Below are 22573 nucleotides of genomic sequence, written 5' to 3'. Positions count from 1 at the left end.
CATCAGGTTCTTGGGGGGTAACAGTACACCTCCATTTTGCGTCAGACACGTATTTCCAGTTGGACGGAGGACAGACATAGGAAGCTTCTGCTTGAAGCAGCTGGGAGCTTCGTTGTAATATTCAAGTGGTGTGAGGCTGAAGAAACTACGGCCTAGAAAACGTCGGGCACAAGGGAGAACCGCCACGCCGAAACGAATGAGCAAGAGGACCGCGCAAATTGGCCCTCTTAAATCAATGGGACGTGACAGGCATGCTGGGGATGCCATTCACGCCCAAGAGCCAGCGCATCGGTCGCAAAAAGGATGAAGCTTGTCCAATGGGATGCTGGTACTGGAGCAATCATGAGTCCAGGATGGGGAGGCAAGTGATGGTGGTGCACAAACAACGGTTGGCAGCGGCCTGCAGTTTTAATGTGGAGCCAGTTTGAACCCTGCTCCTTATGGCTCCACTTTTCAGGTAAGTACAAAATATTTTTACGTACAGTAGCTTGCTAGTGTCAGCCTCCCTCAGTCCTTTTAAAGACCTTTGGTATGACTGCTCTGCAGCATGTATGGCATATGCTGGGGTCAGGTGGCAACCAATTTTGGGAATGGGCCTTAATTAGGTGTTAGTCCCCCGATCTGCATGGGCAATGGGCCTAACACCTGCTTCAGGGCACCCTGGCCAATACTGCATGTGGCGCATACTCAGCGAGGAATAAGCGCACACACACCTCACACCATATGGGACCTTTCCAGCACTAGTTTGTTCGGCTGAAAAATGGGTGACGAGCAATCTATTGTGTCTTTTTCTGGATATTACAATGTATTTTTCTGGATATTACAATGCCAGATCATATTTATTCTCACGTATAATGGACGCCCCTGGTTGCAAGGTGATTATTTGTAGGTGAAAGTTGGTTTAAAGGGCATAGGAAGAAAATTAAGTGAGCATATTTAAGACCATTTCTGCAATGTTTTGCTTAACTTTTGAGGGGCTTCTGCTGCCACTGAGGTTTTCACTAGCCTTGGGGTAACTGCTCTGTAGCTTTTTTCATTACACCCATTACTGCCATCATTGGTCAACCCCACATATGTGGAAGGAGCAGAAGGCTGCAAGACAGCTCAGGCTATACCAGAGTGTTATGCCCATTTGCCTGTACCCTTGACTCCCTTTCTACAGAGAGAGGTCCACATACTTCACTTTGGCAGTGGATTAGTGCATGTAGATTCTCCTATTCCCAAAGGAAGCTAAGGTCGCACTTCAGAGAGAACCAAGAAGATACGCGAATCCCTGACCAACTGTAATGCAAGATGGTTCATTTCCCTATTATGCCAGCTCCTACTTAAGTTCCAGCTACATTACAATTCTCTGCTTCCAGAGCTGATGTGCTCCTGCAGACATCCAGAATTTGGCACCTGGAGCTGAGAATAATTATGTAAATGAGCCGATCCTGGAAAACTGACTCTTATTGCCATTTTGATGAGATTTGCATCATTTAGAACTACCATGCCTGCACAAAGTACCACCCCCATGATATCTGGCTGTGGGACCTCCCCCACAATAAGGACAGTGCACTTGAGATAACCTGGTACAAGTATTGAAAAATAACACAGTACTGTTCATTTAGACGTCGCAAAGTTAAATCGCATGCTGCAGAATTATGATACACTGCTTTCAACTCCCATTACCTCAGTTTGCACCATATGAACCCTGTGAAGTCTCAGGTCATAAACTGTTCCATAAATGTCAACAGAATCCTTGCTTTCCAACTGCTGAAGGATTCTGTCTAAAGCGATAAATGTGCCCGTCCGACCGACTCCAGCACTGTGCAAAAAAAAAGCAAAATCTAAAATAAGAAGCAAATACATAAACGAACTCAACAAAAATATAACTCGATCAATAAATAAAACACCATGGGGTTGGCTGTTGTGGTTATTTACCACATTGTCCTTTCATCTTGAGAACCTGGATTCAAACTTGATGGGGTGAAACTTTGTTCCTGACTAATTGTAGTGGATGATTTTTGTCCATCACCTACTGGTGCAGGCACACAACACAAAATTGCTCAAAATTTGGTCATCTCCTCAGAGAGAGCACAAGAAATGGAAAATTCACACGAGTGCTGTAGGGGTTATATCAAGCAATAGCCTGGCTTCTACTTATTCTGCCATGTTTGAAGTTAGGGCTAAGCTTCAGTGTTGGAGCAGATGATTGTCCCAACAAGCCTTAATCTGCAGCTGGCTGTGATACATCTGATTTAGGAGTGCTTGTTGCCAATACTGGAAAAAATATTCCTCTCCCCAACAGGCATCCATTACCTTGATATGTGTGGAAAAAGGTATACAGGAAACTTCGCGATATCCGGCACCGACGGGACTGAGCTGCTGCCGATCTATCAAAACTTCCGGATAGACCAGCGCTAATGTTGAAGGATACGGAGGTTTTCATCTCCGTATCTGACAACAAACACTGTTGCTTAGCAACAGCTTGTAAACACTCGGCCCGTACCTTGGAAGTGTCTCTGAAGCTGTTGCTAAGCTACAGAGATGCTTTCCAGAGCCTGACTGTTAAAAAAAAATGCTAGGAGAAGAAAAAAACCTAACCAAAACGGCTGCTGATTTCTGCCGTTAGATCGAGGTTTCCGGACATACAACCTCCGGATAAACCAAAGTTTCCTGTATATGGATAAGTAATAATTCATCAAGAAAGCATCCAATGGATAATGATGGTAATATGGGTGCGAAAGACAGCAGTCATCCCTGCCGCACTCCTTCCCACAATAAAAAGAACTTACCTGACGTACCAACGATGGCGTGCGGTTTGAATAATTGCAAGGTTGTCGTTTAAACATGTCGGGGTTATTTTGGCCAAAGGGTAAAAAGGCGCTAAATGGGTGCTGTGCTAGTAAGACACGCCTGTTTGAATGTCTGGTTTTAGCACACAATCTTGGTCCTAATTGCTGATTACCATAATTTGAACTTGCCTGGAGGTGCCAAACCAGACACCTGCAGGTTTACCACTGAGGTGCTGATTAGACGCAATTTTCGTGGAGCGGTATATGTGGGCTCCTGGCACCCACTTGCACTGAAGGTGTGGAGTGCGCTGGCTGGCACACAGTGGCACGTTGCAGTATGGCTCAGGGACCGAGGGAGAGGGTGCACCCATCCTCGCGAACGCGGCACTGGAGATCCTAGTGGAGGAGGTCCAGAGGAGGAGGGTGTCCATTACCCACAGTGGCGGGGGTGGGGGGGGGGGGACGGGGCGGGGTGGGGAAGGATGCCACCTCGTCCTCCTCCTCCTGTCCCTCTCCTGCAGCAGCTGGTACTGCTCTGCCTGGCCTCATCTCCTTTCATTCCTCCTGCAGACCATGATGCCAATGACCAAGCACTCCCCTTCTCCTGGTGACTCCTATAAGGTCTCCAATGGGGTGGAGTAGCACAGCACTTACTCTTTTTAGGTGAAATCCTCAGAGAATTTGTCTTCTCCCAAACAGCTGGCTGCTGTTAGGAGAGGGCGTTGGGACAAGTGCTAGCCACCAACATGCTGTGCAGCCTCCTTAATGAGCGCTAACAGGCATTTTAAGTGACAATCAGCCCCTTAATGCTGTACATGGACCATGTACAGCAGGTACCTCAAAGCGCTGGAGAGGTACCACCAACGCTGCCTCCGCAAGATCCTGCAAATCCATTGGCAGGATAGGTGCACCAACGTCAGTGTTCTTGCTCAGGCCAACATCCCCAGCATTGAAGCTTTGACCAGGCTCGATCAGCTCCGATGGACGGCTCACATTGTCCGCATGCCCAATACGAGACTCCCAAAACAAGCGCTCTACTCGCAGCTCTGGCACAGCAAGAGAGCCCCAGGTAGGCAGAGGAAACGCTTCAAGGACACCCTCAAAGCCTCCTTGAAAAAGTGTAACATCCCCATCGACACCTGGGAATCCCTGGCCCAAGACCGCACAAAGTGGAGGAGAAGCATCCGGGAAGGCACCAAACACCTTGAGTCTCTTCGCTGGGAGCAAGCGGAAGCCAAGCGCAAACAGCAGAAGGAGCGCACGTCAACCCAAGCACCCCACCCACCCGCCCCTTCAACCACCATCTGCCCCACCTGTGACAGAGACTGTAGGTCCCGCATTGGACTCATCAGTCACCTGAGAACTCATTTTTAATGTGGAAGCAAGTCATCCTCGGTTCCGAGGGACTGCCTAAGAAGAAGAACGAGTCTCCGGGAGGCTGTTCCTAGTGAGCGCTTCAACTCCTTTACCAAAGAATGCAACTCGGGCAAAACCCAGGCTAAGCCAGCGTTTCAGCTCAAGACCCCATCTGGGCCACCTCGGAGGATCGTTAGCACCTGAACGCGCTGCCAAAAATCGCCCCCATCACCTCACATGGACGATTGTCTGCACAGTATTTTTTCCGCAGTTAGTCATTCACCACACATAGTAAAGTTTTGAAATAGAAAATATCACCAACAACTCGTACCTGCAATGTATAACTGTGGGCCCAGTGTTTGGTGTTCTGTTGATATAATCTCTCACTGTTCGTACAAACTGGATTAAAGATTGTGCTGTTTCTGGCACACCATGATCTGGCCAAACAGTGTAGTGAAAGTGACGAACAATTCGAGCACAGTCGAGTTGGTCCTCCTAAATAACAAGAACAAGATTATTAACTGAGGTCAGATTGCTTGGCTCTCTATCACAAAAAATGCTGTGACTAAACTGGCTGAGTGTAGGTGTATAAAGGTATATAGAACATTGTTTAACTTGGTATAACAGGAAGCCTGCTTTCTATAATGAAAAAATAAATACATTTACATCTTACGGTTGAAAAAGTTGGAGATGCAAACTTTAATTAAAAGCAAATCAATTGCCTAATATTTTTTAAATGCATTTAAAGATTCTTACATTGCATATTTTGAATTCTCTGATTGTCCATTCTGGTAAGACAGATTCTGACAGCATCTGGACAATGAGATCTCCATAATACAAAGCATCGTGATCAAAGGGCCAGTAATGATCACATTTTACCTGTTCCGTGAAAACACATAAAGCAAACAGTCACCAGGATTTAAGCGTACACAACCCAACCTGTAGGCAGTTATAATTTCAGCATATGAATGAGTCTTAAAAATCTCCCCCTGACTGTACATGTGGGTTCTTCTGATGTCCTGCCGTAACTCTGGCAGAAACCCCGGAGAAATGACATAAACAGCCATTTATGCTGTTTCTCTGGGGTTTCCATTGATCTTTTGCTGTTGAGCAGGGAACTGTGGAACCTCCCATGGAATTCATTCCCGGGCTGTGGGCGTCGCTGGCAAGGCCGGCATTTATCACCCATCCCTAGCTGCACTGAGAAGGTGGCTGTGGGCCTTTTTTTCTGTTTTGGTACAACTGAGTGACATGTTAGGCCACTTCAGAGGGCAGTTAAAAATCTACCACGCTGGTGTGGGACTGGAGTCACATATAGGCCAGACCGGGTAAGGACAGCAGGTTGCCTCCCCTAAAGGACCAGTTGGATTTTTACCACAATCCCATAGCTTTATGGTCACTTTTACAGATACCAGATTTTATATTTCCAGATATTTTTTTCCACTGACTTCAAATTCTCCATCTGCCATGGTGGGATCTGCACTCATGCTCTCTGGATTATTAGTCCAGTCCTCAGGATTATTCGTCCAGTAACATAACCACTACACTACTGCACCCCTTCATGTTTTACTGTACATACTAGACCTACATTCATATAAAATTATTTGCAAGCAGCACAAATGTTTCTAAAGGAAGAGTAATATTCAATGCTTACCCTTCCCTTTTCTACGCATTGTGTGACCATCACAATATTATGAACGTTTTGTTCCCAAACCATCTTCCAGAAGTCATCTTTGGTGCCCGGTAGAGGGCCTTGAGTGGCAATGTATTCCCTTCGAAAATTACATCCCTAAAATTCCCAAAGGCAGGTTACGTTATACATATTGGAACACATCAGCTAAAATATAAATGATGCTCAAATATAGAAAATAGCTGAGCAATATGAAACAACTATAGTGAAACAACAGTCCAGCTTACTGGTATATAACTGGCGTTGATGTAATCTGAACAAGGGTCATCATCGATGTAGGTTATTTTCACCCTTGTTGAGTCATCTAGTAGAAAACAATAACAAAATCATGAAAAAATATCAAACTATTGTTTTGTGCCTGAATAGTGATTATATTAATACACAAAATTCACAAAAGAGTTTAACATATAATTATGATAATTTAACCTAAAATGCCAAAATGGAGCATTGCTGCATCTACTAGGGCTGGTGGGATTCATTTACATAGTACTGTATCGCCTCTCTCAAACATCCCAAAAGAATTCACATAGAATTAATTACTTTGAAGTAAAGTTCCTGTTGTTATGTAGGTAAATTTAGCAACCATTTTGCACTCAGTAAGATCCCACAAACAATGAGATGAATGACTGACTGGTTAATCTGTGTTGGTTGATTGAGAGCCATGGGATTTTTAATGTCCTCCCGAACCACTGGAACAGAGAGGGCCTCAGTTTAATGTATCATCCACGGGGCTGCACTCCCTCAGCACTGAACCGGAGCATAAACCCAGATTACGGGGTCAAGTCGTGGAGTGCGGTTCGAACTCACAGCCTTCTGACTCAGAAGCAGAAGTGCTATCAACTGAGCCAAGCTGACACTGAGAAAAGAGAATTAAACTAGACTTTAAAGCAGACTGTAGCATCAAGATCCAAGATAAATCAACTGCTACGGATATAATATCATACAACAAGCATCAGATTCCTGAATAAATCAACCACTATAGTTGAGGCCTTCCGGGCTCAACATTGAGTTCAACAATTTCAGATCATAACCACTGCGCCCATTTTTTTTGGACAGTAGCTGTTGGTAATGATTCTCCTGTTGCCATTTACACCTCCTCTAGACCCATCTTTTGTTTCTTTACTTGTCCCATTACCATCCTCTTTTGCCTTTCACCAACATCCCTTTTGCCATTTCATCTCTCTTGCTTTCCACCCTAGCACAGACTTTTCCTTTTGTTCTTTCCTCCCCTGCTTCCGTACTTGCTTAAAACCTGTTACATCTCTAACTTTTTCCAGTTCTGATGAAAGGTCAGTGACCTGAAACGTGAACTCTGTTTCTCTCTCCACCGATGCTGCCTGGCCTGCTGAGTATTTCCAGCATTTTCTGTTTTTATTATCACTGTAGCATTAAATTGCCCTCTAGGCCTGTTCAGGATTTCTGATGATATTGATTCACCCACCCATTATACGTTTTTCCCGGTGATATTTGGGGTCGCCCATTTTACAATATCACCCAAAATCAAAATTGCCCCATAGTCTATGCACCTCAAAAGGAAATTCAGTGATCAAATGGTTAATCAAGTACATTAGAGTGTGTCAGTCAACATGCGACGGCATCAGCACTGTAGTGCTCAAATTGTAAAATATTTCGAGATTAGTTAGCACTAAGAGTGCATCATCTGTAACAGCTGGTGACATGAGAAACATGACACTTACAAGGCAGAATATTGTTGTATCGATTTTTTCCTCTATTCTCGGGTAAAAGTGCTGTGTCAAAAGACTGGTTTCTTCCAACATCTTTTAAATCCTTTCAAAGAAAAAGCAATAACTCAGTATAATACGGCCAGGGAGTTTTTTTCTTTTATTAATGTTCCCTCTCATCACACAAAACTGAGTAAATGTGTTTGTAATATTTATAAATAGATAAAAGCTGCAGTCGTACCTCGTACTCCTCGGACAGGAGATAGCTGGAATCTGCTTGTAGTTTGGTAAACTGAGTTTCAAACTGGTTTGCCTTAATTTCTCTGAAATGAATTTGGCAGAGTTGATTTGTAAGAAACAACATTAATTATAATGTCAATAAATGCACTGTGATCCAGATGTCAATGATAAATAACACTGAAACAAACCTGGAGATTGGAGGTTTCCTGTAAAGGAAAAGAAAAAGAAATATCGCAGTGAGCACTTTCATTTCAAATGTTCTTGCTTACAAGAAAGCAAACTATTGCAGTGCAGCTGTGGAATAAGAACATTCTTACCTTCCCTGTACAAGAGGGACATTAACAGATAATGGCCTGTCTTTTGGCTTTGATGATGGTCTAGGCTCAGTATTCCTACAATCATAAATAGATGGAACAAGAACATAAGAATTTTTAGGAACAGAAAAAATGGCATTAGCCCAACAAGCTTGCCCCTTTTTGACAGATCAACCCCACATATCCAGCTTCGCACTACATTCTTCAACTCATTCTTTCTCCAGAAAGTCGTCCAATTGTTTTTTGAACCCATTTATGGTGCCTGCTTGAATGACCTTCCTTGGTAAATTATTCCACACTTCTTATTACGCTTTGTATATAAAAGTTCTACCCGACTCCCCTTTCATTTCTAATTTTGAACTTGTCCCCTTTGGTAATTGAGCCCCTCACCGTAAGGAGTAGTATGCTTGGCTCAACTTTGTGAATTGCCTTCACAATCTTGAAAACTTCAATTGGATTTTATTAGATTATGTTTGACGTTTTGAAACACGCAATGGCCAGGAATTTCCTCGGAGCTGCTCCTGCTCTATTGCTGTAACTTCGCCAGAAGCACGCCGGAAACCCCACTTACACGTGCAAACAGGCTTCCTGCCGCACTTCCGGGAACGCTATGACGGCGGAGTGGGAGCAGCTCCGAGGTAATTCACGGTCAATTTAAACAATAAAGCATTCAGATTTAATCCAACCCCAGTAATTAAGCAAAAGTTAGACACGTAAAATACTGTAACATAAGAAGTAAGAGCAGGAGTAGGTTATACGGCCCCTCGAGCCTGCTCCACCATTCAATAAGCTCATGGCTGATCATCGACCTCAACTCCACTTTCCCGCTCAATCCCCATATCCCCTTGATTCTCCTGGAATCCAAAAATCTATCTATCTCAGCCTTGAATATACTCAAAAGACTCAGCATTCAGAGCCCTCTGGGGCAGAGAATTCCAAATAACCTCAGAGCAAAAGTCAGTGGAGTAAGCTGTTGTCTTTAGCCTTTCTGATGCAGAGCTGAGTGCCAGAGATGAACATTTATACCACTGAATCCTGTAGTGACGCAATAGACTACAGCCGGGGGATTCCTCAGGGCTGCTCTCACTCCGTTGCCGGCAGTGCAGTGGAAATCCTGGCAAGCGGGTTTCCGCCGCATGGCCGGCAAAGTAACGCCAGCGGAGCGGGAGCAGTGCCGAGGATTTTCACGGCATAAGAAGCTTCAGAGTCTCAAATGGAGCAATACGAAATAACAAGTTTACCATAAAAATGCCAAAATACTCACGCTGGCTTCACTTTTCTTCTGCAAACTATTACAGCCATGACTGAAATGAGCACTACAATCAGGAACACTCCAGCACTTGCTCCTTCTATGACACCAAAGAGAGGCTCTAAAGACAGGACATAAAACTCAGTCATCCATTTTGATACATGCAGGTTAAAATTCATATCAATATGTGTCAAATATCGATTGGGGATCTGCTGAGTTAACACAAGGTAAGGTGAAAAGGTTTGCCCCACTATAATATTTACATTGGTTTACACAAGCCAGCACCTACCTGATTCAGTAGTTATAGGCAAGGAGAAATAGGTGTCGGAAAATAAAGGATTGCTCAACTCTTCGTCAAACAGCTGAGTGAAGGCACGGACACTGATTCTAAAAGAGTAATCCACGTATTAGTTTCACACATTTGTAAAATTTTCAATACAAAAACTTTGTGAGGATATGTAGAGAGGATCTCATGCTTCTCAGAAGTCCGACCTGTATGATGTTCTGGATTTTAAAGGTCCATCGCAGAATGTCTTCTGATCCTTCTCACATTTCCCTCCCAGCGTGTCCATCTGAGCTCCAATTTTTATTTCAAAGGTTTGAAACGTGCCATCGGGATTTTCTGCGCATTTGCTTGAAAAATAATTTGTCTGGTAGTTTCTGACTGAGTTGTTCTGTTTGTATTCCAGATAAGACGGCAAGGGGTGCTGTTTCTCTGGCTTTGAATTTTCAGTACCTAAAAACAGAACAAATTAGTCATATTGAACTAAAATGCATCACGTCACTTCAGTGCAAAGCTACTGCACCCTTATCTGTGTAAGCTCTGGTGAAGGACACAGTCCAAAATGTTAACAGAGCACAGCCAGTTTCGGAGCCGTCATGGACAGACCGCAACTTCAGGATTTCGGCATGCGCCTGTACCAAATCCTGAAGCTGCGGGCAGTTCTAAAGGCGGAATGATCATAGAATGATACAACACAGAAGGAGGCCATTCGGTCCATCATGCCTGTGCCGGCTCTTTGGCAGAGCTGTCCAATTAGTCCCGCACCCCCGCTCCTTCCCCATAGCCCTGACATTTTTTTCTCCTCCGGGATCTATCCAATTTTCTTTTGAATGTTACTATTGAATCTGCTTGTGGCACTCTTTCTGGCAGTGCATTCCAAATCACAGCAGCGTGCTGTGTAAAAAATATTTCCTCACGTCACCTCTGGTTCTTTTGCAAATCACCTTAAATCTGTGTCCAACCCTTCTGCCACTGGAAACAGGTTCTCCTTATTTACTCGCTCAAAACCATTCACGAGTTTGAACACATCTATTAAATCTCCTCTTAACCTTCTCTGCTCTAAGGAGAAAAACCCCAGCTTCTCCAGATAACTGAAGTCCCTCCTCCCTGGTACCATTCCAGTAATCTCTTCTGCACCTTCTCCGAGGCCTTGACATCCTTCCTAAAGTGTGGTGCCCAGAATTGAACACAATACTTCCGCTGAGGCCTAACCACTGTTTTATAGAGGTTTAGCAGAATTTTCTTGCTTTTGTACTCGATTCCTCAATTGATAAAGCCAAGGATCGCATATGCTTTTTTAACAGCCTTCTCAACTTGTCCTGCCACCTTCAAAGATTTGTGTTCATACACCCCCAGGTTTCCCTGTTCCTGCACCCCCTTTAAAATTGTGCCATTTAGTTCATTTTGCACCTCCTCATTATTCTTACCATCCAGACCGCCATTATAGTTTGGCTCCGGTCTACCTAATTTTCTGTTTGTGGCAGCTGATGCAAATAATGGAGTTTCAGGATCACAATGGAATTCTTTTACCAATTACGAATTGTATGAATCTTTTCAAGTTTAGTAGAGGAGGGGGTTGTGAGGACGGTGGTGGGGAGGGGGGTGGGGTGATGGTAGCTCAACCATGTTGCCTGAGACTTAATGGATATGAATATGTCGCCGTTGGAAATAGACCTAATTCAAATCAGTCCAAATTCAAAATAAATGTTTTCCCATCCCTCTTTAAACTACACGTGGCATCCATAATAATACTAGAATTTAACATTCAAATGCAGTTTGAGATTCCACAATTAGGCTTACTTCTGCCCTCCCTACCAAGTTTATTCTCTGTTAACAAGGAATTTTTGTCCCACAATCATGGTCAATGGGCAGAAAACATGCGAACATATAAAATTAATGGGCAGGAAAAGACCAGCTGGTTCATCAAGTCTGCCCCATGCCACAAACATAGCCCTAGCACTACAAGGCCGACACTCCCCATAGGTTTGGATGTAAACTCATGACGAGCCCGTGATGCCTTGATCTATGCTCCTGGCGGATGAGGGTCCCAATCTAGAGTGCATGTTCGTAAAATCAACTCGCATCTTTTTCGGAGTTATGTAAATGTTTAGCAGTATTAGTTAACAGCACAAATCACGTCAAATAATTCTTACCTTCCGATTCATACACTATCACAGTGAAGTACTTTATGGCTCCATTTACATCACTGAACCAACTGCAATTAAAATTGAAATGTATGGTGGATTTGGTAATGACCACTGCTTTCTCATCAACTCGGATATGTGCAGGTGGAGGAGGTGGACCTGAGGGGAAAATATATTTAGTTAACTTTTGTCGTAAACTTTATGCCCGCACTGAATAAAACTCATCAACTATGGTACCAAGCTACTTTGTCGTGTTTTGCTCATTAAATTAAACACCTTGGAGCGAGATATGTTAAAAAGATTAACTGCACAATTAAAAAGGCTCCACTATTGAACTTCTCACAAGAACCAGTGAATGCACTGCTGTATACATGTTTAAATGAAGGCAATTGAAATGCATCCTTGAGGGAAGGCATCACAGGTATCTGGGAGTTCTTTTTATCAAACCCAATTATGCTGTCCTCTGGAGATGTCACATGTACAATTTCAACCAAAATCAGTTGTTCTAAACTGGACAATTATTAAAGATTAACTTGATAATGTTTTAGTAAACAGTTGGCAAAGTAGGCAGTTTCTTTGAAGGGGATGAATTAATAGAAGAGCTGAAGTATGGGGCCCAGTAACACAAATAGCAGACCAGATGACGAAGGGTTTGAGACCCAAGGCTGCCTGGCTTTTGGGCTGGCCTCCCAAAGCTTCGGAATGAGTTTCCTCAGTGTTCCACTCCTAGGGAGACATGGACCATGTACAGCAGGCACCTCAAAGCACTGGAGAGGTACCACCAACGCTGCCTCCGCAAGATCCTGCAAATCCATTGGCAGGATAGGTGCACCAACACCAGTGCTCTTGCTCAGGCCAACATCCCCAGCATCGAAGCTTTGACCATGCTCGATCAGCTCCGATGGACGGGCCACATCATCTGCATGCCCGATACAAGACTCCCAAAACAAGCGCTCTACTCGGAGCTCCAACACGACAAGAGAGCCCCAGGTGGGCAGAGGAAACGCTTCAAGGACACCCTCAAAGCCTCCTTGAAAAAGTGCAACATCCCCACTGACACCTGGGAATCCCTGGCCCAAGACCGCACAAAGTGGAGGAGAAGCATCCGGGAAGGCGCCGAATACCTCGTGTCTCTTCACTGGGAGCAAGCGGAAGCCAAGCACAGGCAGCGCAAGGAGCGCACATCAACCCAAGCACCTCACCCACCCGTCCCTTCAACCACCGTCTGCCCCACGTGTGACAGAAACTGTAGGTCCCGTATTGGACTCATCGGTCACCTAATATGGAAGCAAGTCATCCTCGGTTCTGAGGGACTGCCTAAGAAGAAGACGACTCCTAGGGAATACTAAGGTTCAAAGCAAGAAGGGGAAGAAAGCTGACATAAGTCAACTCATCCTGCTGTCATAGATATAGTGATGAGTGGATCCCATGAAGAATAAAATGGAAGAGGGGATGGGAATGAAAGGAACATTAAAAAGTTGAAATTCTGTTCTGCTGCAAAATTTTTTTTTTTTATAAAAAGAACTTAAAATGTACCCAAGTTTCAAAGGAAGATACATAAACACGGGCAATTAAAGATTGAGCTATTCAAAATGTTGCCCATTCGAACAGAGAGAACTGGATCTATGTTTGTGCCTTGGACGCTCGATTCTAGGCTAAATATAAACTGAAATTGTGACACGCACATAAAAAGCAGGAACTTTCTGATAGGTTCAGCCTGAGTTTGCTGAAGGTACTTGAGTTGGAAAACCAATACATAAATATTTAATTCAGCCTTCAATATACCAACAAACTCTATTTGTTGGATTATTGAAACTGATATAACCCCACATAGTTTAATCAACCTAAACCGGTCATTTTTTTTTTCAGGAAGTGGTCCACTTTCATCCATTCTATACTATTCCCATTGTTTCTTTGCTCAGTTCTCATGCACTTAACAGGCATGTCCCTAATCAATAACAGACTGCATCAGTAAACTGCTTTTGCACTTAGAACTTTTCAGACAAGCTAAGCGTTTTTACAAAAGCTTCAGAATATTTGATTGTGAATACGTACTATCAATCATGGTAATAACACTGTCTTCAACAGCGTCACTGGTCATTTTGTCAGAGATAACCTTTATAGCTACTAAATATTTCTTGTCTGGCTCTAGATCCTTGATGATGTGTTGAACTAATTCCTTTTCGATCCTTCGTGAGTACACCAATCCCTTTTTGTCATAGTGGTAGCATTCAACGTCATAGCTGTCGTAATCGGAGTCAGGGTGTGTCCAGGAGCAAGAGACTGCAGTGGAACTCTGGGGTCGACACCGGATATGCTGTATTTTGTCAGGCTCTGCAATGTTACAAATAACACAGAGACATTTGCAATAGTCGAAAGACAGAAGAATCTACATTAATGTCATTTTTACAACAGGAATGCCGCTCTGCAAAGAAATACTTTCAATGTAAAGGCTGTCTCGTCAGAGCCTGTCATGTTGACCTGGCACTTGAATGCAGCTGAAAGTCTCACGAGTGGTAGAGACTCAACTTCTGTAACGCTCTTCTTGCTGGTTCCTCATACTTACCCTACGTAAGCTTCACAGAATCACAGAAACCCCACAGTGCAGATAGAGGCCATTTCGGCCCATCGAGCCTGCACCGACACATATCCCACCCGATCCCCATAACCCCTACACCAACACATATCCCACCCTATCCCCGTAACCCCACGTATTTAATCCCCCTAACACTAAGGGTCAATTTATCATAGCCAATCAACCTAACCCGCACATCTTTGGACTGTGGGAGGAAGCCGGAGCACCCGGAGTAAACCCACGCAAACACGGGGAGAATGTGCAAACTCCACACAGACAGTCACCCAAGGCCGGATTCGAACCCGGGTTCCTGGCGCTGTGAGGCAACAGTGCTAACCACTATGCCACCGTGCTGCCCTTTGTCTAAAGCTGTCCTTTGCTTCAATTTGTCTAAGGCTTCGCTGCCCTCAATTTATCTTGTTCTTGTTCACAATATATATTAATGATCTAGACGAGGGAACTAGATGTAATATCTCCAAGTTTGCAGATGACACAAAGCTGGGTGGGCGTGTGTGCTGTGAGGAGGATGCCGAGAAACTCCAGGATGATTTGGACAGGTTGGGTGATTATACTGCATCTGCCATGCATCTGCCCAATGTGGATAAATGCGAGGTTGTCCACTTTGGTGGCAAAAACAGGAAGACAGATTATTATCTGAACGGCAATAGATTGGGAAAAGGGGAAGTGCAACGAGACCTGGGTGTCCTTGTGCACCAGTTGCTGAAGGTAAGCATGCAGGTGCAGCAGGCGGTTAAGAAGGCAAATGGTATGTTGGCCTTCATAACGAGAGGATTTGAGTACAGGAGCAAGGATGTCTTGCTGCAGTTGTACGGGCCTTGGTGAGATCACACCTTCAGTATTGTGTGCAGTTTTGGTCGCCTTATCTGAGGAAGGATGTTCTTGCCATGGAGGGAGTGCAGCGAAGATTCACCAGACTGATACCTGGGATGGCAGGAATGACGTATGAGGAGAGATTGGGTCGACTGGGCTTATATTCGCTAGTTTAGAAGAATGAGAGGGGATCTCATTGAAACTTATAAAATTCTAACAGGACTAGACAGACTAGATGCAGGAAGGATGTTCCCGATGGTGGGGGAGTCCAGAACCAGGGGTCACAGTCTAAGGATAAGGGGTAAGCCATTTAGGACTGAGATGAGGAGGAATTTCTTCACCCAGAGAGTCCTGTGGAATTCTCTACCACACAAGGCAGTTGAGGCCAATTCATTAAATATATTCAAGAAGGAGTTAGATATATTTCTTAAGGCTAAAGGGATCAAGGGATATGGGGAGAAAGCAGGGACAGGGTACTGAGTTTGGATGATCAGCCATGATCTCATTAAATGGCAGTACAGGCTCGAGGGGCCGAATGGCCTACTCCTGCTCCTATCTTCTATGTTTCTATGTCCCATTTACCTATCACCACTGGCTCCCTGTGCCCCAACATTTTGATTTCAAAAATCTTTGTCTTCATTTACAAGCCTCGTCACCCTTCCCTCCTTCTTCTCCAGCTGTGTACTCCAGCTTGCACCGTCCAATGTTCCAGCTCAGCTTAATTTGCGTCCTCCCGCCCCCCTCTTTTCCAGCATTGCAGCCAGATCTCTTGACAATCACGGCCCTGAACCCTGGAATTTGCTTCCTAAACCACTCCCGCCACCTGAACCATTAAAATACCCCTCAGAACCTATGGGCTGGATTTTCTCGTTTCCCACCCGCATGGTGCGGGGGGATCCGGGAGACGGTGGGAAACACGAAAGTTCGGGTTTCCTGGCACGCTGTGGTGTTTTAGCATGCGTGCGACGTAAAGGGCGGGTTTCCCACCTGGAAGTCAGCCTGGTTGACAGGCTGGCTTCCAGTCGTGTGGGGAATGCGGACCAGGAGGCCACAGGACCAGGTAGGTGCTGGGCCCAGGATGGTGGTGGGGGGTGGTTTCAAGCCTGGGGGGGTTGCTCCCATCCTCAGGGGGTGGGTTGGGGGGTCCAAGCCCCTGGGGGGGGGGGGGGGGGGAAGAGAGGTGGAAAGGTCCGATGCTCAACCCCAGGGTTGAGTCACAATCCTGGGGTGGGGGTGACGTGGGGGGTGGGAGAGTGTTCCAAGCCGGAGAGGGTCCAATCCCCAACCTCGGAGGTGGGGGTGTCTGATCCTCAACCCCGGGGCTGAATCGCGATCCCGGGGGGGGGGGGGGCAGGGGGAAAGAGTGTTCCAAGCCAGAGGGGGTCCAATCCCCAACCTCGGAGGTGGGGGTGTCCAATCCCCAACCCCGGGGTTGAGTCGCGATCCCGGTGGGGGGCGGGGGAGTGTTCCAAGCTGGAGAGGGTCCAATCCCCAACCTCGGAGGTGGGGGTGTCCAATCCCCAACCTTGGAGGTGGGGGTGTCCGATCCTCAACCCCGGGGCTGAGTTGCGATCCCGGGGGGATGGGGGTGTTCCAAGCCGGGGTGGGGGAGGCCTGAGCCCTGACCCCGGGGAGTGCAGGCTGCTGTTGCGGGGGGGGGGGGGGAGCGGGAGGAATAACTCCTGCTCCTCCCAGCCCACAAGGATTGCTCCCTAAGGCTGAGGCTGCCTCGCTGCAGCCACCGGGAATCCGAGCCCCGGCATCCCTGGCCGCCTGCAGTAAAACCTGCAATGCAGATTCATCATATTTGAATTGCCAACTCGCCTCTTGGCAGCGGGTTGGCAGCCCGCCTGTCCCCCGTACCGCTTGAGTGAAAGGTGAACGTGGGTGGGTTGGGTTTGGGTTTTACATTTTTACAACTTTTACTTCCCCCCCCCCCCCATGCTCCAACCCACCTGTTCTTTCCTGAGAAAATTCCGGCCGCTTTGATTATGCATTTTATGCACCTCCCAATTCCTGCTTATTGTTCATTTCACTTTTTGTGAAACACCTTGCCAATGTTTTGCTATTTTAAAAGCTCTGTATAAGTGCAAGTAATGTTGCACACTATAACCTACTGTTAAAGAGCTCCAATAAAGTTCTACATTAAAAAAAAATCAATTTACCCCATAATACAGATAGTGTAATATTTTCTCAGTTAAGAAATTCAGCTGGGCGTAGCGAACCTTTAAATTAACGCAATAATCCAAGCTAAACCTTTAAAGAAAGAAAGACTTGCATTTATATAGCGCCTTTCACGACCACCGGACGTCTCAAAGCGCTTTACAGCCAATGAAGTACTTTTGGAGTGTAGTCACTGTTGTAATGTGGGAAATGCGGCAGCCAATTTGCGCTCAGCAAGCTCCCACAAACAACAAAGTGATAATGACCAGATAAACTGTTCTTGTTATGTTGATTGAGGGATAAATATTGGCCAGGACACCGGGGATAACTTTCCTGCTCTTCTTCGAAATAGTGCCATGGGATCTTTTACGTCCACCTGAGAGAGCAGACGGGGCCGCGGTTTAACATCTCAACCGAAAGACAGCACCTCTGACAGTGCAGCACTCCCACAGCACTGCACACAGTGTCAGCCTAGATTTTTTTTTATAATGTGCTCAAGTCCCTGGAGTGGGACTTAGAACCCACAACCTTCTGACTCAGAGACGAGTGTGCTATCAACTGAGCCACAGCTGACACTATGGCTTTCTATGGCCAATGTAGAAGTTATTGGCCTCCTGCATATAATAACCTCAGGAATATGTTATATGTGAAAAGACCGGTCATATGAATTAATTCTCATTTTTTTACTAAGATCTTCACAACCCATTTGTTTCCATTTATTTATCTTTCTTTGATACTTTGAACGTTCTAAGTTTATTTCATTTTCTTGTTCTGTTTCTTTGTGTTTTTTTTAAAAAATCCCTTAATATCACAGCCCATTTATATTGTAGATTTGGTGACATATTTAGGTTGGCAGTAAGAGGGTTTAACTGTTGTCTCAATTCAGACTTTATGATTTGGAAAACCAATACATAAATCTTTAATCCAGCTTTCAATAATCCAACAAACCCTATTCCTGGGAAGATTTAGCCTAAACCCCTTTACACTGCAATAATCCAACAATTCATCAACGAGCAAAGAAAAAAAGACTGATTCAACAAGTTTTAAAATTAAATAATAAATATTACTATTTGAATTTATACTGTGATCGTCATGCTGAAACAAAAGTGCTTCACGCAGTGTTGTTACGGAAGCCAATGGCTGCTTCTAAATTATTATTTAAATTTTGTGCACTGAAAACATATTGCAGCTTATTTTGTTGCTCCGCAGTTATAGGTCAAATATGAATTTTTGATTTTGTGATATCCACACTCTTTGAATGTGGTTTCTCCTGCTCGGGTACCGTTCTCTGAGTACTGGCAGTCATCCGATACCTCAGCTTCATGTGACCTTGTAAAGTGAGGTATTCTACCATGATGGCATTACAGCTGAGGGTGATCCTCTCCTCAATTGATATCCAAGCACATGAACTTTCCAGCAGGTGAAATCAGGAGTTAGACCACACTTGGAGAGGGCTGCCTACAGTTCTGGTCGCCATATTATAAAGAGGGTATAGAGGCAGAGAAGATTTACAAGGATGATACCAGAAATGCGAGGGTATACCTATCAGGAATTAATGAACAGGCTGGGTCTCTTTTCTCTTGAAAAAAGAAGGCTGAGGGGTGACTTAATAGAGGTCTTTAAAATTATGAAAGGAAGATCGACCTATTGCTCACCTCTTGGCTGTAGCACCGTAGACTATATGATTACGGATTTGGACCCATCCTCTTTCAGAGCATTCACAGTCAAACCACAAACAACACTGTCAGACCACAGTCAAATTACTATGTATCTTAAAGACAGAAACAACCAACACAGAAACACAACCCAGTAAGCTGTACAACACCAAAAAATCATACAGATGGGCCAAAAACAGCACGGAAAAATACCAGAAAGCAATTAGCAATGAATCAACTCAAGCTCTATTGGACACCTTTCTGGATAACATATACACTCACAATAAAGAAGGCGTAAACCGGGCAGTGAATAACCTAAACAATATTTTTGATAATTTGGCAACAAGGTCAAACTTGAAAGCTCGCAAGAACAAACCCAAAACAAAAAACTATGAAAAATGGTTTGACCCAGATTGCCATAACATGAGGAAAAAACTTAGAAAAATATCAAACCAAAAACACAGACAGCCGGAAAACGAGGAATTACGCCTTACTTATTGTCAGACACTAACACAATACAGAAACACACTCAGAACCAAAAAAGAGCAGTATATTAAGAATACACTCAGCTCCATTGAGGAATCCATTGATTCCAATTGTTTCTGGGACAACTGGAATACATTACACAAAAAACAACATGACGAATTGGCCATTCAAAATGGAGACACATGGGAAAATCACCTTGAAAAATTATACCAGAAAAACACACTAAGGCCAGAGCAACACCAAATATGCAAAAAATTGGAAAAGCTCGAAATGGCCATAAAAGATAACCAAAACCTGCTAGACTCCATAATAACAGAAAAAGAACTAGTTGAAAAACTCAAGGACCTGTGACCAGGAAAAGCTTGCGGTGCAGACGGCATACTAAGCGAGATGATTAAACACAGACGATAAAATGAAACTGGCTATCCTAAAACTCTTCAACTTGGTTCTGAGTGTCGGTTACTTCCCTGATATCTGGAACAAAGGACTCATAACACCCATATACAAAAGTGGGGACAAAGTCGACCCAAATAACTATCGAGGCATCTGTGTAAACAGTAACCTGGGGAAGGTATTCTGTAGTATCATAAACAAAAGACTTATAAACTTCCTTGAGGAGCACAATGTCTTGAGTAAAAGCCAAATTGGATTCCTGCCAAACTATAGAACATCAGATCATATCTTCACCCTACAGACCCTAATTGACAAACACGTTCATCAAAACAAAAGCAAAATCTACGCATGCTTTATAGATTTCCAGAAGGCTTTCGATTCCATCTGGCACGACGGTTTATTCCTGAAACTTATCGAAAGCGGGGTAGGGGGAAAAACATATGATGTAATTAAATCAATGTATACAAACAACAAATGTGCAGTTAAAATTGGAGACAAACAAACAAAATACTTCCCACAGGGGCGGGTGGTGATGCAGGGCTCGCCCATCTCACCGACACTCTTTAATATTTACATAAATGAATTGGCAAAACTACTTGAACAATCTACAGCACCCGGCCTCACACTATATGAATCCAAGGTTAAATTCCTCCTCTATGCAGATGACCTGGTTCTGCTGTCACCAACTAAGGAGGGTCTACAGCAGAACCTGGATCTGCTGGAGTCGTTCTGCCAGACCTGGGCCCTGACAATAAATCCCCCAAAAAACAAAGTCCTTGTGTTCCAGCAAAGATCCAGACATCAGGGACCCAAAATAAATTTTACACTAGGAACAACCAAAATTGATCAAACCACTAACTACACATACTTGGGCTTAAAAATCAGTTCTACGGGAAATTTTCATCTGGCTGTGAATGAAATGAAAGAGAAAGCAAGAAGGGCTTTCTATGCCATTAAAAAATCAATCCAAATAGAAATCCCAATTAGCATTTGGCTCAAAATTTTCAAATCAGTAATTGAACCAATTGCATCTATGGCAGTGAGGTGTGGGGACCGCTAACACAACAAGAATTTGCAAAATGGGACAAACATTCAATTGAGATCCTACATGCAGAATTCTGTAAAAGTATCCTCCGGACTCAAAGGAAAACCGTAAACAATGCATGCAGGGCAGAACTAGGCCAATATCCATTAATAATCACTATCCAAAAAAGAGCCACCAAATTTTGGAAACACCTAGAAATGAGTAACCCCCAATGCTATCATTACGAAGCCCTGAAATGCCAAGAGAGGACCATAAAGAAGAATACCCTCAGTCAACTAGTCCTGGGACTCAGTGAAGTAACTACTAACACTACTAACAATAACCAGCCCCAGGACAGTGACAGCGTAACACAAAGAATTCGACCCAACACAATCGTCGCTAAGCAAAAGGAAAAATGTCTGTCATATTGGGCAGAAACAACAAAAACCCAAAACAAACTCAAATGCTACTTGGCCCTAAACAGACAATACAACATGGCTGATTACCTGACCAGGGTAAAGGATAGCAAACTGAGAAAAACCTTGACAATGTACAGACTTAGTGAACATAGCCTGGCGATCGAAAAAGGTAGACACAGGCAGACCCGGCTACCAAGAGAGGACAGGATATGCTCTCACTGCAGTCAGGGAGTGGTGGAGACAGAGATGCACTTCCTCACAGCTTGTAGAAAATATCAGGGCATAAGGGAGAATTTCTACCCAAAATTCACAAAAATATGCCCGGAATTCAGAAATTTGAATGACGACCAAAAACTCCCATACCTACTAGGGGAAGAGAGAAATTGTGTAACCTTAGCGGCACACTACGTTACAGCTTGCCATAAACAGAGGGACAACCAGTAAATATAAGAAAAGAGTATATAAAAATTATATGAATGTATATTTATACACTCAGGGATATATCTGTTTGTACACTGTATAGATAGATCTGTATTTTTGTGTACAACCATGAATGTTTTTCGATGCTTTGGCAACATAAGATGTACCTTGTCATGCCAATAAAGCGATTTGAATTGAATTGAATTGAATTGAATTGAATTTTGACAGAGTGGATACAGAGAGAATATTTCCACTTGTGGGGAAGACCATAACTAGAGGCCATCAATATAAGATAGTCACCAAAAAATCCAATAGGGAATTCAGAAGAAACTTCTTTACCCAAAGAGTGGTGAGAATGTGGAACTCGCTACCACAGGGAATGGTTGTAGTGAGTAGTATGGATGCATTTAAGGGGAGGCTGGACAAGCATATGAGGGAGAAGGGAATAGAGGGTTATGCTGATAGATTTACATGAGGAAAGACAGGAGGAGGCTTGAGTGGAGCATAAACGCTGGCATGGACTGGTTGGGCTGAATGGCCTGTTTCTGTGCCATATATCCTATGTAATCCTATGTATGTAAGGAGTGGTAATCCTGGCTGATTCGTTTTCTTCCCTTCTTAGTTCAGGGGCACTAACCAATTGCCCAGGCTGAGACCAGCCATCTCAGCACAGAACAGGGACTAAAACTGGGACCTTTCTAGTCTGTATAGTGTGGTGTCACACAGTGTATTTATTCATTTAGTCCACTGCAGGGAGTTAACACAATTGCATTTTCCATATACATTCTACTCCGAGTTATAGCTACAAAATTCAATGATGTCTATTTTTGCTCTCAACAGACAGTGATAAAAATGAAGTTGTGTTATCACTT

At 44.1% G+C, this 22573-nt stretch overlaps 1 protein-coding gene across 3 annotated transcripts in view; it reads right to left on the bottom strand.

Annotated features, from left to right (window-relative positions):
• ptprb (protein tyrosine phosphatase receptor type b) overlaps window positions 1-22573 on the bottom strand; it is a 121908-nt gene that overhangs the window by 16505 nt on the left and 82830 nt on the right. For all 3 annotated transcript variants that reach the window (XM_086009343.1, XM_086009341.1, XM_086009342.1), the window contains 14 exons: window positions 13791-14069; window positions 11745-11894; window positions 9801-10044; window positions 9598-9695; window positions 9324-9429; window positions 8063-8137; window positions 7934-7951; window positions 7747-7828; window positions 7521-7611; window positions 6051-6127; window positions 5788-5922; window positions 4890-5012; window positions 4465-4628; window positions 1672-1807 (listed from right to left, as the gene is read on the bottom strand). In XM_086009343.1, the coding sequence (XP_085865469.1) occupies window positions 1672-1807; window positions 4465-4628; window positions 4890-5012; window positions 5788-5922; window positions 6051-6127; window positions 7521-7611; window positions 7747-7828; window positions 7934-7951; window positions 8063-8137; window positions 9324-9429; window positions 9598-9695; window positions 9801-10044; window positions 11745-11894; window positions 13791-14069 (1778 nt within the window). The remainder of the gene's footprint in view (window positions 1-1671; window positions 1808-4464; window positions 4629-4889; window positions 5013-5787; window positions 5923-6050; window positions 6128-7520; window positions 7612-7746; window positions 7829-7933; window positions 7952-8062; window positions 8138-9323; window positions 9430-9597; window positions 9696-9800; window positions 10045-11744; window positions 11895-13790; window positions 14070-22573) is intronic.

The sequence above is a fragment of the Somniosus microcephalus genome, chromosome 16 (assembly GCF_052327205.1).
Source record: "Somniosus microcephalus isolate GS21.2 chromosome 16, FLI_Smic_1.0, whole genome shotgun sequence".
NCBI classification, from domain to species: domain Eukaryota; kingdom Metazoa; phylum Chordata; class Chondrichthyes; order Squaliformes; family Somniosidae; genus Somniosus; species Somniosus microcephalus.
This window is presented reverse-complemented; position numbering and strand designations above follow the sequence as displayed.